This window comes from Metopolophium dirhodum, chromosome 1 (genome assembly GCF_019925205.1).
Source record: "Metopolophium dirhodum isolate CAU chromosome 1, ASM1992520v1, whole genome shotgun sequence".
NCBI classification, from domain to species: Eukaryota; Metazoa; Arthropoda; class Insecta; order Hemiptera; family Aphididae; genus Metopolophium; species Metopolophium dirhodum.
Genome location: NC_083560.1, coordinates 102,299,332 through 102,316,676, shown reverse-complemented (window position 1 = coordinate 102,316,676; position 17,345 = coordinate 102,299,332). Strand labels below are relative to the sequence as shown.

Here is a 17,345-nt window from a genome sequence, read left to right as displayed (position 1 = left end):
TTGTATATTCATATAATATAATAATTAATAAGAGGTATAAAATACTAGTCATATACTCAAATATAGTGCCAAACTAATTCATATATAAAATGTAATAATTAAAAGAAAAAATGAAAATATTCATGCATGACAAATAAGATATTTGTATTAATACTGTAACATTTATTTTATGTTTATCAGTAACAGAACTGTGATAAAATGTAAAATCATTTCTTTTACATAACAGTTAATCAGCATAGGTTTATAAACAAGAAACGTTTTTTCTATGTTTCAATAATATATAACTAAACCAGTAAAATATATGGTATATTAAATATTCCATTTAAATGGTTTCGTTATGTATTGTAGGACCTTAAAAGAAACTCTCGAAAGTATGTTTTTGAAACTCGGCATAAGTGGTTACTGGAGCATTTCATTTATGTTTTGAAACACTATTTAGCAACAGTTCCAGGTTCCAATGCTACATCAATTTTATGTATTTGAAACAGCCCAATGCACAGTGGGATGCGGAGGTCGTTGCAAAATCGTAGAGAAAACAATTAAACTATAGAAGGTGTCGTCACATACGTATCTTTCCTGGAAAGCCAACGCCCATACGCAGGATACGAGTCGACCAGCATACCAAATACGAGACCCGAACTCTGTCTCATGACCGAGCTTAGCCACTACTACAACCACCCACTCCAAAGGACACAATCATATATATAGAAGCCCAGGAAAAGAGCTCTTCAGACGGTTAGGGACATTCAGAGTCAGGTCGTAACACCACTCACAGTTTATATTCTATCTTTATATTATAACATTGTATTTTTGTACTACGTTAATAAACATTCATCATACCTAGTACATCACGTATTCTATCTCTGCGTTGATGTATATATCGACGTCGGTTGGGACGTAACAGCTATAACGTTTAAAATAATGGTTTACGACTAATTCTGATTGCACCATTGTTCCTAAATAGTTAATATAAATAAGTTCCGAAAGAAATAATCGAACAATTTGAATGTGGTGGTAAAGTGCATTTGCTCCAGGAAATCGACCGTATGATTTGTGGGCGATGCGGAGCGGTGTTGATGACAAAATTTGATTTTGTTGATAAATGATAGGACGTCGACGATGATAACAAAAATAACGCTAAGTTTTTCTATTATTCGAGTACTTAGGTAGAAGAGGAGTTTCTAACATAATAATATCGTATTCAATATTAGTTTGTATTTTATTCTATTCCAATTATTGCTCATTGTCAACTGGTAATTTTAACAATAATTGTATTAACGCAGCATTTACTTAAAATGTTGCGAAAAGTATATTCCTATTTTATAGGCTTTTGCAGGGATTAACTATATTACTCAGTTGTATTCTTATTGTTCCGTTTCTTTCATAAAATATAGCACATCTAGGCATTTAGCTCATAGGAATTAAGTTGATAATATTTAAATAAAATCGTAAGTAAATTTACACATGATAATTAAGGAATGGTCGATTTGTGCAGTTTTCAATTGTTTTTTATTTTAATATTTGGTTCTAGGTCACTTTGTATGGTCGACCAATAAAAGTGCAAAAGCAGACACTTTGTATGGTCGGGTATAAAAGTACATTGCTGATTGCGGATACTTTGTACAGTTGGGTAAAAATGTTCAATTCTGACCGCAGACAGTTTGTACTATTATATACATAAAACATAAGTAGTGTAAATACAAGTTATATATCTAAGTAGTAAGTATAAATAATGTCAATTATTAAAATGTAAAAATTAAAAATTAAAACAAAAAGTAAATTAAAAGAACAATAGTCATAATAATCAGTTTTTTAACAAACTGGTTAGATAACAGCCAAATATTACTTGGTGCTATAATATATTTTTAATTAATTTAGGAACTTGATGACCTAAAAATCTTGAAATTATCAAAATAATCAAACATGATTATAAATTATAATAATTGTATTACATTATTACCAAATGTTATGTTAAAAAGTAAATTAAAAATGTGTACAGTATGGCGAAATGACAAGTAAAAATTACTTTTGATAGGTAATAATTCTCTCCTATTTTGAATGTATAAGATAATTAAATCTACCAAATAATATTTAAGCTTAATAACATGGTCTGTTCATGACTTCTGACATGTTTATATTAAATATAATATATTTTATGTATATTAGTATAAAGTGTCCGTGTTCTGCAATTTAAAGTTTTACCTGATCGTGCAAAGTGTCCGCATTCTGCAATCTACCTTTTTACCTGACCGTACAAATTGTCCGGGTTATGCATTTTAAACAATCAACCGTACAAAGTGTCATTTTACCTAAATATTTGTATGCTTACATATTATAACAAAATAATTGGTCGTTGCTATTTGTTTCCATTAAATTATTACTTCCTCTCACTGTTTCCACTGTTAATATTTTAATATTTAACTATTTAAAATAACTATTTAGGTAAATGTATTATGATGTTATGAGAAATAATGAATTTTATACAATTATTATTTTGTTGTAGATAATTAAAATGTTGAGATACAGAGGAAATAAATTAACACTTAATACCTATTGTAAAATAATTGGATTCATTTCCTAAGGTTTAAGAATAAATTTATGAACCATCTGTTTATAGTAATGTTACACGTAAGATCATCATAAAACATATTTGAACAAATTGTTACGTTAATATTATGTACTTTTAAGTTCTGGTATTAATTTGTATTAGCTGTAATTATTAAATTGTTTGAAAACTTGTAATATTATTATGATTTTCAGTGACAGTTAGGATTATGGTTATTGATTTCTGAAATACAATATGTTTTACAAGAACATTATATATACAGATTTGTACCAGACACGGACTATGAATCTAAACTTCCAATTAACATAGATATTACTGTTACATCAACTTGTGATAGTAAGATATTTGTTGTTTTTAAAACATGATAGGGTTTTTAATTAAATTTGTTTTTATCTTTTTAGGTTAGGTTAGGTTTGCTGATATTGTTGATACAACAGGACAAAATATGATGTTATTTGGAGAATTAAAAACTGATGATACTTGGTGGGAAATGACAAAAGAATTGACACAACATTTCGAAAAAATGCGTGTATTCAATGCATATTTAAGAGAAGAATATAATTCAATGAATGACATATTATGGATTTTTGATAATTATAATACATTAAAAAATAAAATATCTGTTAAGTGAGTTAAAAATTTATTGATACTGTAAAAATAATATAATAATATATATACCTGGTTACATAAACAATTACTAAATATTGAATCAATCAATAGTGAGGTAATGTTCCCTTTAACATAATTTAGTGGCCCATGAAATACAATGTTAAAATACAATTTTTATTATTGCAAAACAATGTTCATAATCACTATTTATTGTTGGAAAATTTGTTAAATAAGCTTAAAGTAATATAATATAATATAACTATTGTATATAAACTATAAACCATTTTAGAATATTATGATTGTATATTAATTATTGTTGTATAATATTAGTAGGGGAACCTAATGATCAAATCAATAAATCCTATTGTACAGAATCCTCTACTTGATGTAGCTTTAAATTTACAACAAATAAATGCTTGACAATATAAATAATAATTTAATAATCAAATAAATAACTAAAAAATGTTTTACTTCATTATAAAAACAACAAATTAATGCCTCGTAAGTTGTAACCAAATTTTTGTTCAGAATAACCTACATAATGCTGTTAGTCATCAATAATTACACTCTTCGCTAAGCTTTTCTAGATTAATTATATTAATGTGTTCTTCTAATAGCAATACTAAACTATTTATATCCAATATCCAAACCGAATGAATGATAGTTTTTTTAATAATTTATCTCATGTTTATAAGTAGGTACTACAGGAAATCTATTTGTTTGCTTCAAACTTGCTTCAAGCTTCTGGAATTAGATGATCATATTCAAACAGTTGTCCGTGATATTGGAAAACATGGGATGGATATAGAATATGAGTTGAGTATGGAAATTGGAAGCCCTGTGCATGGACTATTGATCGATTCTTAGCTTTCCGAAGAACTGTATTCCTTATATTGGCGTGCAAAAATTATTTCTGAAGCTTCCTTCTTTATACGCAATAGAGAATGTCAAATGAATATACAATATAAATCTCATTAAAAAAAAATTATTCTTTATATGCATAAATTTAACGACTATTTCAATTGTCTTGATAGTGCTGGAGGACAATGTGCCATAGACTAATCAAAAGTGAAACTAGACAAGACATCTTCGGGTAAGATTTGTGTGTCCATGTATTACAACAAAACTGCATGCATCAGGATGAAGTTGAAGTATCGTAGTCTTGACGGTTATTGTAATAACTTGAAACGTTCCTCCTCGGGAAAAGCATCCACGGCTCTATAAACGTTTGCTCTTAATAACTATATGGATAGTTTTAATGGTAATTATTATAACATTATAATTTACCTTTGTGCGTATCTAATGATGTAATCTCATTTACTGTCCAAACAGAAGTTTTCGAAGATTCTTTTTCGTCTTACAAACCAAGTCCTAGAAAGCTGAGGGTTGAATTTGTCAAAGACGAGCACTCACCAGATTACTTCAAAACTATGGCTATGGCGTACTGGACGATTTTTGTAGGCCATGATCAATCTCACACGGAAATTTCTAGAATGAGTAGGATTAACACATAACCATATATATTGATTAATCGTAATTAATGAATGTAAATTAATATTAAATCCTTAGTGAATAGTAATAAGTCCTTGAGCTGTTGTTCAAATAGCCGGAAGGAGCTCATGCCTCGAGACATACACCTCGAGTTGTGCTTGCAAGTAGTGATACCGGGTAAAGATCCATTTTTCAGAAACCATATTCGTTTTATGAACTACGGTCGTTCGGTGCCAGCTGTGTGTTCCGATTGTACTTTTGACCCAAGGAACAAGTAAGAGTCATAATATAAGATAATTCCATAACCATAAACGTATATTTATGTTGGTTATAATACTTAAAATTACATCAAAATATGTAAAAAAAAATTGGAATATGTAAAAACCGCTAAACAATAAAAATAAATATAAAATCTTATCTCTTATCTAATTATTAAAACAATGTGAAACTACATAATATTGTCTAAGATTTAAAAATGTAAAATGGCGACAATTTGGTCATAAAATGTTTTTGCATTGACTGAATGAACGTTTTACATCGACTGACGTAATGATAGCATACTTCATATTAACTATATCAAGTGGTGTAAGATCAACATTCAATAATTCTGTTGGATTTAGTCCTTAGAGTATATCTCTAATTGTTTTTAAATTTTTCAGTCCTTTAAAGTCCTTTCAGTGCATATTAACTTGACTGAGTTAAAAAAAATCATAAACTCGCCCAGCCTCGCTACTAGCTGACAACAATTAGTAGCTTCCAAAATTAACAATAGGATGGTCGTTTTAAATTTAATGCTGCGATGCTTAAAAAATGTTTATATAATCCATTATAATTTAAGAATCTGTTTATTTTGTGGTGTCAATATAGAATACAACACAACCTTGTACTGTAATAAGCTTCCAAACCAATAAAAACAATTGATAAAAAATTCTAAAAAAAAATGTTGGATTCAAATACCAAAGTATACTGAAGCATGTAATATACTAGTAATTGAACAAATTGTCTTCATTAAATGTTTATGTAAGTAATTCATGATGTGTAATGTGTTAGAAAATGATTTATTTATTTATTTATTAATACACACTATTAATAAAATATTTTATCTGGTCGATTTTTATCAACTACATACTAATGAGGAATACGATTACTTTTCTACTTTTTGTTGTATTTTTATTTTTGAAATATAATATTCATTTTATTCAAATTACTTATAATAGTTTTTTTTAAATAAATATGTTTTTGGGCTGGATACACGATAAAATGTTAAATAAACCAGTGGTAGGTAATATAGCATTAATTTGAACTGTATACCTAATATATTTTTAGACTACAAAATAAATTCCAAATTCAGGTCAATGTATTGAGACAGATATTAAATAATTGCATGATGATCAGTCTCTAATGAGTTTTAACGTACTAAGATCTTTCTTATTAATCTCAATTTAGTTTAAGTATAGTATTTTATTTAATAGTTATGTATATTTTTCAATTTTTGTTTATTTTAGGAAGTGCAGTTCTTAGCCCTAATACTAAACTCAATAAATGTGTTGTAATGGACATTAATGTTATGGAATACCTATAAATACCAACATGTTCCTACACATCTCAAATAAAAAGTAAGCAGTTAATATAATATTTTGTTAAAAATATTTATAATTTAATTTAATTTGACTTAGTGAGTAATAAATTTATAATTTAACTTAATTAGTTACAATATATATTTTAAATGTAGTCTTGCATTGAATAAATTATTCAATTGAGTAGATGAGATATATGGGGATTTGTAGTTGTATAATTCAGGTAAATAATCATCCCTGCGATCTGAAGTTATACAGCTTTATAAAAAATAAAATTTCAAAATACTCATAAATATGGTTAATGCCCTTTTAATTTCCACTGCTTAATTAAATGTATACAAATACACTACTTTGAAATCATTTTAATTTTAAATGTTTATGGATTATTTATTGATATAAAGATGATCATAATAAATTATAAATTAGTTGAAATATATGTTTAAACATGGATGTATAATAAAATCCGCACAGTCATTCTGTTAATACCGTTATTTAATTTTACCTTTGATAAATATACACTAGGTGATTATTTTATTATGAACCAATTGTTGGCTCATAAAAAGTTTTAAAGTTGAGATGAGCGGTGTATTGGACCAAAATAATGTGGGGTAACCTCGTTCTACTCTTGTGTGCACTTCAAAACTTAAAATACTTGTAACTAATAACTCATAATCTACTCGTCCTAAATTCTGTTTTGTGTATCATGGGTTGGGCAGTATCTAAGATACGTATCTTGTATCTTGTATCTCGATACAATTATATGAAGTATCGAGTATCTTGTATCGAGATACATTTTTAGAATATGTATCGAGTATTTCACAAAATAATTTTGTTACCCTGACTGTTTGACTATGTTTTAATATAATACTATAATATGTGTAAAATAATATGCACTGTGAATTTAAATTTATAAATCCATAATTTAATTGCAGTTTAATAAAATTATTTTTCAACCTATTAGTCATATTAAGTTATATCTGTGTACTGGGACGCATCACACATACACGTTGAATGGGACTTTACGTCTTTAAGAATATGATATGATACCTATCTATAATTTATTTTTATTATTATTTATTTATTTAATTTAACGATTGACTTATAATATATTTATACTAATATTTGGAATTTTAAATTTAAATGCATTTGTCTAGATTCATAACCTACTTAATTGTGTATAAATAAAATTTAAAAAAAATCCTATGCGTCATAGGCTTTGACTAATTTTTTCTAATGTATCGCGTATCAAGTATCTAAATACTTAAAATGTAGGTATCGAGTATCTAGTACCTCGATACTCCAAATCCAAGTATCTAGTATCTAGTATCAATTTTTGAGTATCTTGCCCATCCCTGTGTGTATTTAAATACTTCTGCTTTGGAATATGAAAATAAAACTGTACGTTGTCATAGTTAAAAATTATTCTTTTTTCAAAAACATTTATATTTTTAAAATAATGAGTGTTAAATGATAAAAGAATTACCCGGTATAATATTTAATTGTGTATGTTTTGTTAAAAGTTTATTTATTTTTGTTCTTAACGTCATGTTTATAACATTTTTTTATAATAGGATATTTTTTATAATTTTTATAATACATTGTGTAATTTTACATTTCTAAATATATTTTTGTTGTGATTTCATTTGATGCAAAACGGTGCAGTTTATTTAATTTCAATTTTATGCCAGAGACAGAATGACAGGAACAATTACATATTTTTAAATTTTGTTTCTATCGTGGTTTTCACATTTTTATTACCTATTTAACGATAAGATTTTTATTTTTAAATTGTAAAATAAAATTACTTGAAACATGATTTAAGTGGCCTGTATCTTATTTCTAAGCAATTCACTCATGAGTCAACTACATTATGACATTTACATAGTACCTTTATAATAGTACCTTTTACAACTAAGTTCCTATTGCACTATGGTTCTATTATAGCCTTATAGATCACTTTATATGGTAGAACATTAAAAGTGGAAAAGTGGACACTTTGTAATATTATAAATTATAATATTATATTGGTATATGAAGTATATAATATAAATTAGTCTGAAGTCATAAACTCATAACCAATTATATTAAACGTGTTATAATTTGGTATATCTAAGTAGGTAACTTAGGTCTTAGATTCTACATAGGAGGGAATCGTATCTTACTAGGTACCTAACAGTTATAATTGTATCAATATAATATAAATACTCGTATATTTCCCAAGCGTGGTATTGAAAGTAGTCATTTTTTTTTTTGTGTTTTTTGTTGAATTAATTAAATGAATTTTAAATTTAAATTTAATAATAATATATTACAACTTTATTTATTTATTTATTTATTTATATTTATATTTACGGGTCTAGCCCTTAGTTTGATATATACAGATTTACAATAAAATTAATAAAGATATACATAGGTATGGTATAAGCATTAACAGAGGCGGGAGGCGTCAACATTGGCAAGAGACATTAATCTTGTGATAGGTTCGTTTGCTAAATAATTTGAGGTGTAAGAAGGAATGTAGAAAGGAGCATTATTTCGAGAAATACGTTGAGGTACTCTAAAATTGATTAGGCTTAAAAGGTAAGGCGAATCTATGTTACCTGATATCAATCCATTTAGAAACTTAAACCCTAGAGTAATTCTCCGATTAGAAAGGGTGTCAATATTGAGGAATTCGGAAACAGGGACGTAATCGTGAGGCTGATGATGTATATTGTATACCTAACTTATTGTAAAAATAATGTTAAAATCACATCATACTTTATAAGTTAGGTATAACATAATATATTATATAGAATGTAACAGCAAAACCTGACAAATGAAATAACTTTTGTTCTAATCAATAATTTAACATTTTTTTCATATATATAAGAATTTTGCGTTACAAGTAGATATCTACTATAGAGTAGTATCAACATTTGATATTCACTCGATTTCTCGTGTAACCTATCCATTATTGTGATTTTCTTTATTAGTAATTTTTAATCAAGGCACCCGGTGCTGGCTATTTATTAAGGAGCAAATTATTGGCAACTTAATTGACATATCGTTACGTAGTCGCACGATCTCGTGAGTGTGTACTGTGTGTTTGTGTAGTAGTGTAGATGGTTATGCCCACGCACTCGATAGTACATGTCAAGAGGTAATAAAATATAGTTGACCGTTTAGGGTATTTCAGCGGACAATAACAACTTCACAGGAATATGGATAACTCGTGGACAACTGAATATTTTCAGATAATTAAATTCCATCTAGAACACAAAAACAAGTTAATTAATTTCAATCAGAAAAGGGTTGATCTATTATTTATTTTTTCCTTTAAGCTTGGAAGGTTATATTCTTATGACAAAATATATAGTATCATAGTCTTATCTTAATATTATGCTAAATACCATGTTTTATTAAAACGTGATCAATTTAGATTTGTATTGTGTTTAACAGAAGCTTATCATCATCTAATCCTCTCAAATTATTTTGATTTATATTTTAATTATACTTCTGCATAATAGTTAATTAGAGTTAAAAAGTAAATTTGATTTTCAATTATATGAGTAATATTCTAGTAACATAACGAGAGTATTATTTTAATTTAAGAGAGTTTTTTTATAAAAAATATAAATAAATACAACACAACATCCTAAAATTCTAGAAAAAAATAAACATATTTACTTTGAACATACAATTTTTTTAACGATTATTACAATTTACAATTATTAATAGTATAATAGTCTTAAAGTCCAAAATTGTATTAAAACAATACCTGAATACGTATGTATTAATATTATTACCTTATTATTTTGGATCAATATCGACATACTGTAGGTATCCGTCCAGTTACTGGTTTACCTACCACTCCACAACGGTTTGATACATTATTTAGGAAGGTCATAAATTTCGGAAACTTCTTGAACACCTTCTTGAATTACTGTTTGAAGCAATCATAATAAAATAAACAGTTTATAGTAGTTAAATTGAAAATGTTATGGATTTATTTTGTGTTTAACTAACGGAATATATTTAATAATATATTAACTAAATATAAGCAAATATGAATTCTTGCAGTTTACACTATACTATACTAATAACTATCAGGCACGGCATTAGAACTATTTCCAGGGGATGCTAAGTGGAGCAGACACATTTTGTGCATGGACTAGGGTTTTTTAATAAACTACAGTGATTACTCAGATAAATAATTTAATTTATCTTATCATAACATACCTAACTATAGCCTATAGTAGGGCCCTCTTTTAAATTATTATAAATCAGTAGTTTTTATATTCTAAGTTCTAAATAGAATATAATATAACCTTTGATTAATTAGTTAACAGTTTCTTAATATCAGAAAGCTATCGGAAATTCTATGACCTGTTAAAAATGTTCTCCTAGGTTTTTTTAGGCTATAAAAATAAATTGTAATATAGGAACACATCCATCGACCATTGTCTATCGGTATGTTACCGCTAATCGCTATAAAGTAGGCCTATATTTATTACTATTACATTTAAAAACACTCAGTGGCGTCATTTCAGTTTTTAATAGAGGGGGCAAAAGTTTTGACCAGACCAAATGGGTAACTTAAAAAACAACTACTCGCAAGCACATATATATATATTATATATAATATATTATTATGTTCCTTTTCCTTCATTAGACACAAACATGCATACCTACTTTCACGCATGTCCACACATATCTACATATGTAATATACCTATTATGTAATATATATTATCCACACAATATGTATTTATATTATAAATAATAAGTGTAATCCAACTATTAATTACCAATTGATCATTGGAATAATAATTTCTTAGTACCTACACAAGATAATAACTGTCAATAAATATAGGCATGTTTTTGCGCTAATATAATACAATAATGGTTAATCGAAAACCACCGAGCACCGGCATCGTGACATCGTGCAGCTTTTAAAATCAGACGGGTGCAAAATAGCCACGCCATAACCGCGTGTAAAGGGGTTTGATATTGGTAATTTATTTCTTGGATTGGAATTTTACATTGTCCGTTGTTACAAAATACTAAATAGAACCACTAGTTGTAGGATTTTGAAGTAGCTGGAGACAGTGCTCGAAATGGAAAATTTTACGAACCGGAACGCTCATAAAATTAATATGCGGATTATAATATTATTTTAATTATTTCAATTCGTGTTTGCTTAACAATACAATATAATAAGTTAAAAAGATACAAATAATATGAGTAATTTTAAGCTTAAAAAAGGTGGGTAAGTGGATGTCGCTCTGCTGTACAGTAGGTTACAATTTGGTCACTGTAATGGATGGTGTTAAATTTTAATTCAATGATATAATATCATTGTATAAGGTAAATGATTCTAAACGAAAACGTTCAGACAGCCTATGACATTACCAAGTATATTTGATGATATTATTGTGAATAAAGTAATTTATATATAGCCTATTTACGTGGAACCTTGTCTTAAATGTTCAATCCTTAGCTATAAAAGTTGAACATTTTATAAATTTTTAACTACAAAATAATTATTAAATTTTAAATTTGATAAATTTTGTCAAAATTTGAACTTTAAATACTTATAAAAAAAAAATTGTGCCAATGTATTTTTAATATTTTTCAACTGCTATCGTAACGATATATCTGGAGCCTTGCATTAAATTTTCACGCTTTTTTACCCAGAAATACAATTTTATTGATATTTATAGAAAAATGGAAACTGAAAATGTTATAGTGTATAGAAAATGCTAATATAAACATTCAGTCAACATTTCATGTACCTACTACCTCATTTGTTTTAGACTTGCACCAAAAACCAAAAACCAAAAAATTGAACTTCTCTCTATATTAAGTATATTATATTTTGTCGAAAGAAAATTTTATAAAATTTAATCCTCTGGATTGTGATACTGTCGATTTTTACGAACCGGAACTCTTAAATTTTAATTTTCACTAACCGGAACCGACGCAAAGTTTATATTACGAACCGGAACGCCGTTCCGGTGCGTTCCTGTCCATTTCGAGCACTGGCTGGAGACACGTCAGTACATCACACATATTAATATATTATATATTTTTAGATATTTATATCCAAATTAAATCAATATTTATTTTTGTCAACAAGAGTCCACACCTAAGGGCAAGTAAACTGTGTTTTTGACGTGTAAGTAACTAAAATTGATCATAGAAAAAGGGAAATTTTATTTCACTTTTGAAACAGGCCAAGACAATAAATTAAAACTGATAATAATATTATAATTGAGTTAATAAATAATATATTGATAATCCACAGTGGTTAAAAATAAGTGGATCGATAGGACAACTTTCATTTGTAGATTTTAATATCAGAGTTTAATTTGTATAATAATATATTGCCCATCGATTTTAATCATTAGAAAATTCGAGATCCAGACGTTATTGCTGCTTGCAGAGTTGCAGATAATGATATGTATTTTTAATGTATTTTTTATTGTAATTAAAAAAATATGGTGGATATAAATTAGTGAATGAATAAAAAAATAAAACGATAATCAAAATTACAATGTTTTATTTTTAAGTAATTCAAAGAGACCTAATATTACATATTGAAATCCATTGTAATACTTACCTTATATTGAAACCTACCAAACTGTAATAAATATCCCGACACACAAAACGTGCCTGTTGCCTGTTTTTTAGCGTAACATAGTTTGGTCGATATAATATTTTAATATTTATATATATTATTTAGATCAAGCTTAGAATTTGTTTAATAATATAGTTACTCCATTGTGTCTCCATTTTAGCCATGGAAGTTTAATGTAATATAATAAACATTTAGTCGCGTCGAAATATTTTTATATGAATTATGGTGTGTTGTGTGTAGTGATGGGCAAATTCCCGAGAATATAGTTTAGGAATTTCCCGGGAATATAATAAGTTTTAAAATATTGATCATAGGTTTCAGTTTTAAATTAAACTTATGGTTGTAAATGATCCAAATGACAGCTCTTTATTGATATTATGTCAGTTTAGATATTTATTCTTTAAAAAAAGTTATTAAGTAATTATAATTTAATTTCTTAATTAAAATCTGTACAATGATCACAAAATAAACGATCCAACTTTCATTTATATATGTTGAAAAAATAAAAATAAACATACTGAAATTTAAATACTGAATATTATAAAAATAATACATTTTTTTTTTAAAGAAATTTCCGGAGAGGTTGGGGAATATTCCTAATATAGCACATCTCTAGTTATGTGTAATTCACACAGAAACAGAATCTCTTCGTGTGTCATTTTGCTGTCCTCCGTTAGATATTCACATACGTCATATGGGGGTTATATTAATATTATTATTATCATAATCATCAATAGTAATATTGAATGGCCAGCCTTACTGGTTTATTTTTCGGATCGTCTATATAAACCGATCGATGCAACACATGCAGTTAACACTCGTTTATAAAGAGCCTTAAAACCGGTCTAATATGTATTCTTGATTTCTGACAACAATTCAAAACTCGGCGTCTTGTTTTCGCACACCTGATGACCGAAGGACAAAAACTACCAAACAATAAAAACTGGTAGCCGGCGCCACAAACACCTCGTGCAAACCATGTAGGTAAGACTTTCGGTTCGAAAAAAACGGGCCAGAATACCGGTTGGCTAAAAAAGTAATAAGAAAGGTCTAATACAAAACCCGCCGGTTTTGTTTTCTTACCTGTAATGGGATATGGAAACTCTGCCAGTGTGCTAAGTCCTTGCTTATCTATAACTAAATAATATATCTCAACTAAGTAAACTCAAAAATTCAAAATGAAAAGAAATTATAGTGAAGGAGACACTATAAATAGTTATTATGATGGGTTTTTATTAGACTTAATAATTAGAATATCTGTAAATTGTATCACATAATTTTAGTACACAGTTCAAACAGTCCCGGTCCAATGGATTTCGGAGCCCAATATTTACTTTATTTTCTAACAGACTTCCTTTTTTTATACTAGTTAGTATATTTTAAAAAAATTATGAAAGCAAAATAATATTATTATACTATTTATACTATGTTACACTATATAGTATAGCTCTATTGAGTACCGTCAACGGTCATCATCGACCACAGATATATTATATTATATATCTGTGTCGTCGACAATAAACAATTTTTCAAGTAGGTACCTATCTACGTGGTAGTATTTATAATCAATGGCAGTACTGATTAATTTTTCATATAATTAAATTAAGAATATACATAGGCGTGCGCAGACTTAAATTTCTGGTCGAGCTTAGGCAATTATAGTGCCCCAATATTTTGATACACTACACCCTAATTTAAAAAGGATATCTTATAAAAATAATGTGTTTTAAATCATCCAATATTAACTGCAATTAAATTGTATATTTTAAAATATTATTACTAACCCATAAGATAGTAATTTTTATAATATTCGTTATGCACCTGAATAGATTGACAAGTAGAGAAGGATATATCAATACATTACCTATACAGTTATAGCAACGTTCACAAAACATAAAACTAGGGAAATTTAATGAAAATATTTTTTGTCACGTCTGCGTCGTAAGTTTAATATTCGATGAGTGTTGAAGTAATCGAAAATGATTTTATTGCCCCTCCGGCGGACAGTAACTGTCAAAATATCATGTAAATCATTTACTGCTCCAAAAAGCGATGACAGACACACCAAAAAAAAAAGACATCATTACTATAGAATACTATTGATTTTATTATAAAATTATTAATATAATAATTGACAACAACTGAAATTTGTAAAAATTTGAATTTCAAAAGCTTATAAAAATTTAATTTGACTTTTTTATAGACATTTTTTTTGTTGATAAAGGTAGATAATCTTATAAGGAATCATGTATTACATCGAAATACTTGGATTAAAAAAGAAAAATTTTATACAATATTGTAGGAGCCTTGTATTAAATTTTCAAGTATTTTGAATCAACAAATAAAGTTTTATGACATTCATAGAAAAAAAGTGAGTAAATGGATGGCGATCTGCTGTACAGTAGGTTACAAGTGTGTCACTATTAAGGATGGTGTAAAATTTTAATTCAATGAAATTTATCAAATCAATTATTTTAGTGACCCCTTGCGGAAAAAGGAAAATAAGTACGGTCTATTGTGTTTTGAATAAAAGAAATAAAATAGGCGGAAAAATCTGTTGAAGTACGTTAGTATATGTTGTCGGTAATACGTTGGTTCCTTCTAAATTAGAAGGACTCAAGTTTTTATATAACATGCACTATTTGGTTTAAATAAACGTATACTCATCAACTGTTCATTTTTAAAATGTAAGAAGGTAAAATTGCTGAAATAAAACTCAATCACTGTTTTAGATCAGAAACAAGTTTATTGATACACGCGAATGGCGGTGTTATAAATTAGAAAAATTCTACTGTCACTTCAGCACAGATTCCTTCGTTGTCTAACCTATCTACATTTAAAAGTTACTAAAATATATTTTCACCTATACTACTTATATTATATTAAATACAATTATATTGACGACTGTCTACATTGTAGACTCAACAATATATGACAACAATTAATACATGTGCCAACCTATAAATTGATAATGTACACAAGAATATATTATTATGTCGAATGCTGTGCTTTTGTTTCTAAAGAGAATCATCGCATATAGCCTACTTATAATTATTAATTTGTATGAACCTACGTTTTTTTTTTAGTTTATATACGGAAGGCCGAATGATCAACGCAAGTCTTTCACTAAAGGAACATTACAACCGACCAACTGCAGGTTTACTATTAAATTACATGGATCAGCTTGTCAGAGGGCTATCTACGCAGAATACACAAAAAATTGATATGCTATTTACTAAAACGGTAGGTTTTTGAAATACAATCAATATAACGCAATGACATTACATTACATAATCCTTTTAACAGACTATATTTTCCGTATAATTTTTATAATTTAACATTAGTGATTTGAATTTTTTTTCAGCTTACAAATTACTTATACAGTGTTTATCCAAACCACGCGTTTGGAATGGACATCGTTATTATTAGAGAACAGTTTATAAGAACTAGAATGGCAGATAGATATTTTTACGATTTACCAAATATATTCAATGAATGTTAGTATATCTGAAATATTTTTAATGAATGATCCTGATTTTAACTATTTTTTTATAATATTTTAGATCAACTGACAGGAATCAGAAAAGTGACGCTTGCCAGAATCTTTTGTGATAACAGCATTAATGTCAGAATGATGCAGAAAAAAGTATTTTTGATACCTGCAATGGCTGATTTGCAACTCTGTAATTCCCAATTAATTCCAAAAGTCAACATCAATCACTGGTCAGAGATGGTCGATACATTTCAAAAATAACTTTAAATTTAATAATCAATAATCAGTGGAAGTATCTTCACTGGATGGTTTGTTCCCTCAAGTAACTCAAGCCATTGCGTTTAATTTTATTTAAAAAACCTACATTAGGCTTATTGTACTTTTTTTTAGTATAGATTGTGTAAGTTATAGATTAAAAAAAATAATCAATAATCAGCCTTTAATCTAACCTTATTTTCATTTTACCTATATATCTTGTTTATAATAAATATTCTTAAATTAATTATGAGTCTATAATTTGCTATGTTACACACTTGTAAGACGGAGACAACAAATTTCACTGTAATGACCCATTAAGGCCAATAAAAAAAAAAATTATTTTTGTCTGGCGCAGAAAAATTATAGTCAGACCAAAATACAATCTTGATAAATTTTAGGTATGCATACTCCGCAACATCTTAAATGACGGCTCTGCTTTGGCCCGAATACTGGTTTTTATGTTTTGTATGAATAAATATTAGCTCAACAATATTTAATTTTTAAACATAATTAAAAATTGAATAAATCTTAAAACTCATAATTTATTATTCAATCTTTATTATTAATATTCTATCTTTATTTTCTATTCATTGAATAAAATATATTTTATTTCCAATAGTAATTGGATATTAAATGTATCTTATAATGTAACATTAAATAATTTAACTATATCTATTAATATTTATTTTTTGTTAATACTCATAATTTATTCAATATTTAAAATTATTAT

General features: G+C 27.3%; 1 protein-coding gene across 12 annotated transcripts; it reads left to right on the top strand.

Annotated features, from left to right (window-relative positions):
* Window positions 1–1,096: 1,096 nt before the first annotated feature.
* On the top strand, window positions 1,097–17,149 carry LOC132935597 (peroxidasin homolog pxn-1-like). 12 transcript variants are annotated; one of them, XR_009663296.1, is made up of 14 exons: window positions 1,097–1,448; window positions 1,532–2,442; window positions 2,504–2,628; window positions 2,761–2,902; window positions 2,968–3,193; window positions 3,871–3,990; window positions 4,210–4,436; window positions 4,508–4,672; window positions 4,745–4,940; window positions 5,534–5,686; window positions 6,172–6,282; window positions 15,951–16,107; window positions 16,229–16,361; window positions 16,428–17,149. XR_009663296.1 is itself a non-coding variant. In XM_061002195.1 (9 exons), the coding sequence occupies exons 6-9, from the start codon at window positions 6,257–6,259 to the stop codon at window positions 16,616–16,618; spliced, it is 507 nt and encodes a 168-aa protein (XP_060858178.1). In that variant the 5' UTR covers window positions 3,225–3,990; window positions 4,210–4,436; window positions 4,508–4,672; window positions 4,745–4,940; window positions 5,534–5,686; window positions 6,172–6,256; the 3' UTR covers window positions 16,619–17,149. The 12 variants fall into 12 exon arrangements, 2 of the variants coding, with proteins under 2 accessions (XP_060858178.1, XP_060858177.1); XR_009663294.1 differs by having other exon boundaries at window positions 1,098–1,448; window positions 3,874–3,990; XR_009663295.1 differs by having other exon boundaries at window positions 1,125–1,253; window positions 1,327–1,448; window positions 3,874–4,436.
* Window positions 17,150–17,345: the final 196 nt, after the last annotated feature.

Coding starts and splice junctions, on each gene's coding strand:
- LOC132935597 (XM_061002195.1), top strand. CDS start 6,257: ATGTTCCTACACATCTCAAATAAAAA. Junction 6,283..15,950: donor CTACACATCTCAAATAAAAA/GTAAGCAGTTAA, acceptor TTTTTTTTTTAG/TTTATATACGGAAGGCCGAA. Junction 16,108..16,228: donor ATATGCTATTTACTAAAACG/GTAGGTTTTTGA, acceptor ATTTTTTTTCAG/CTTACAAATTACTTATACAG.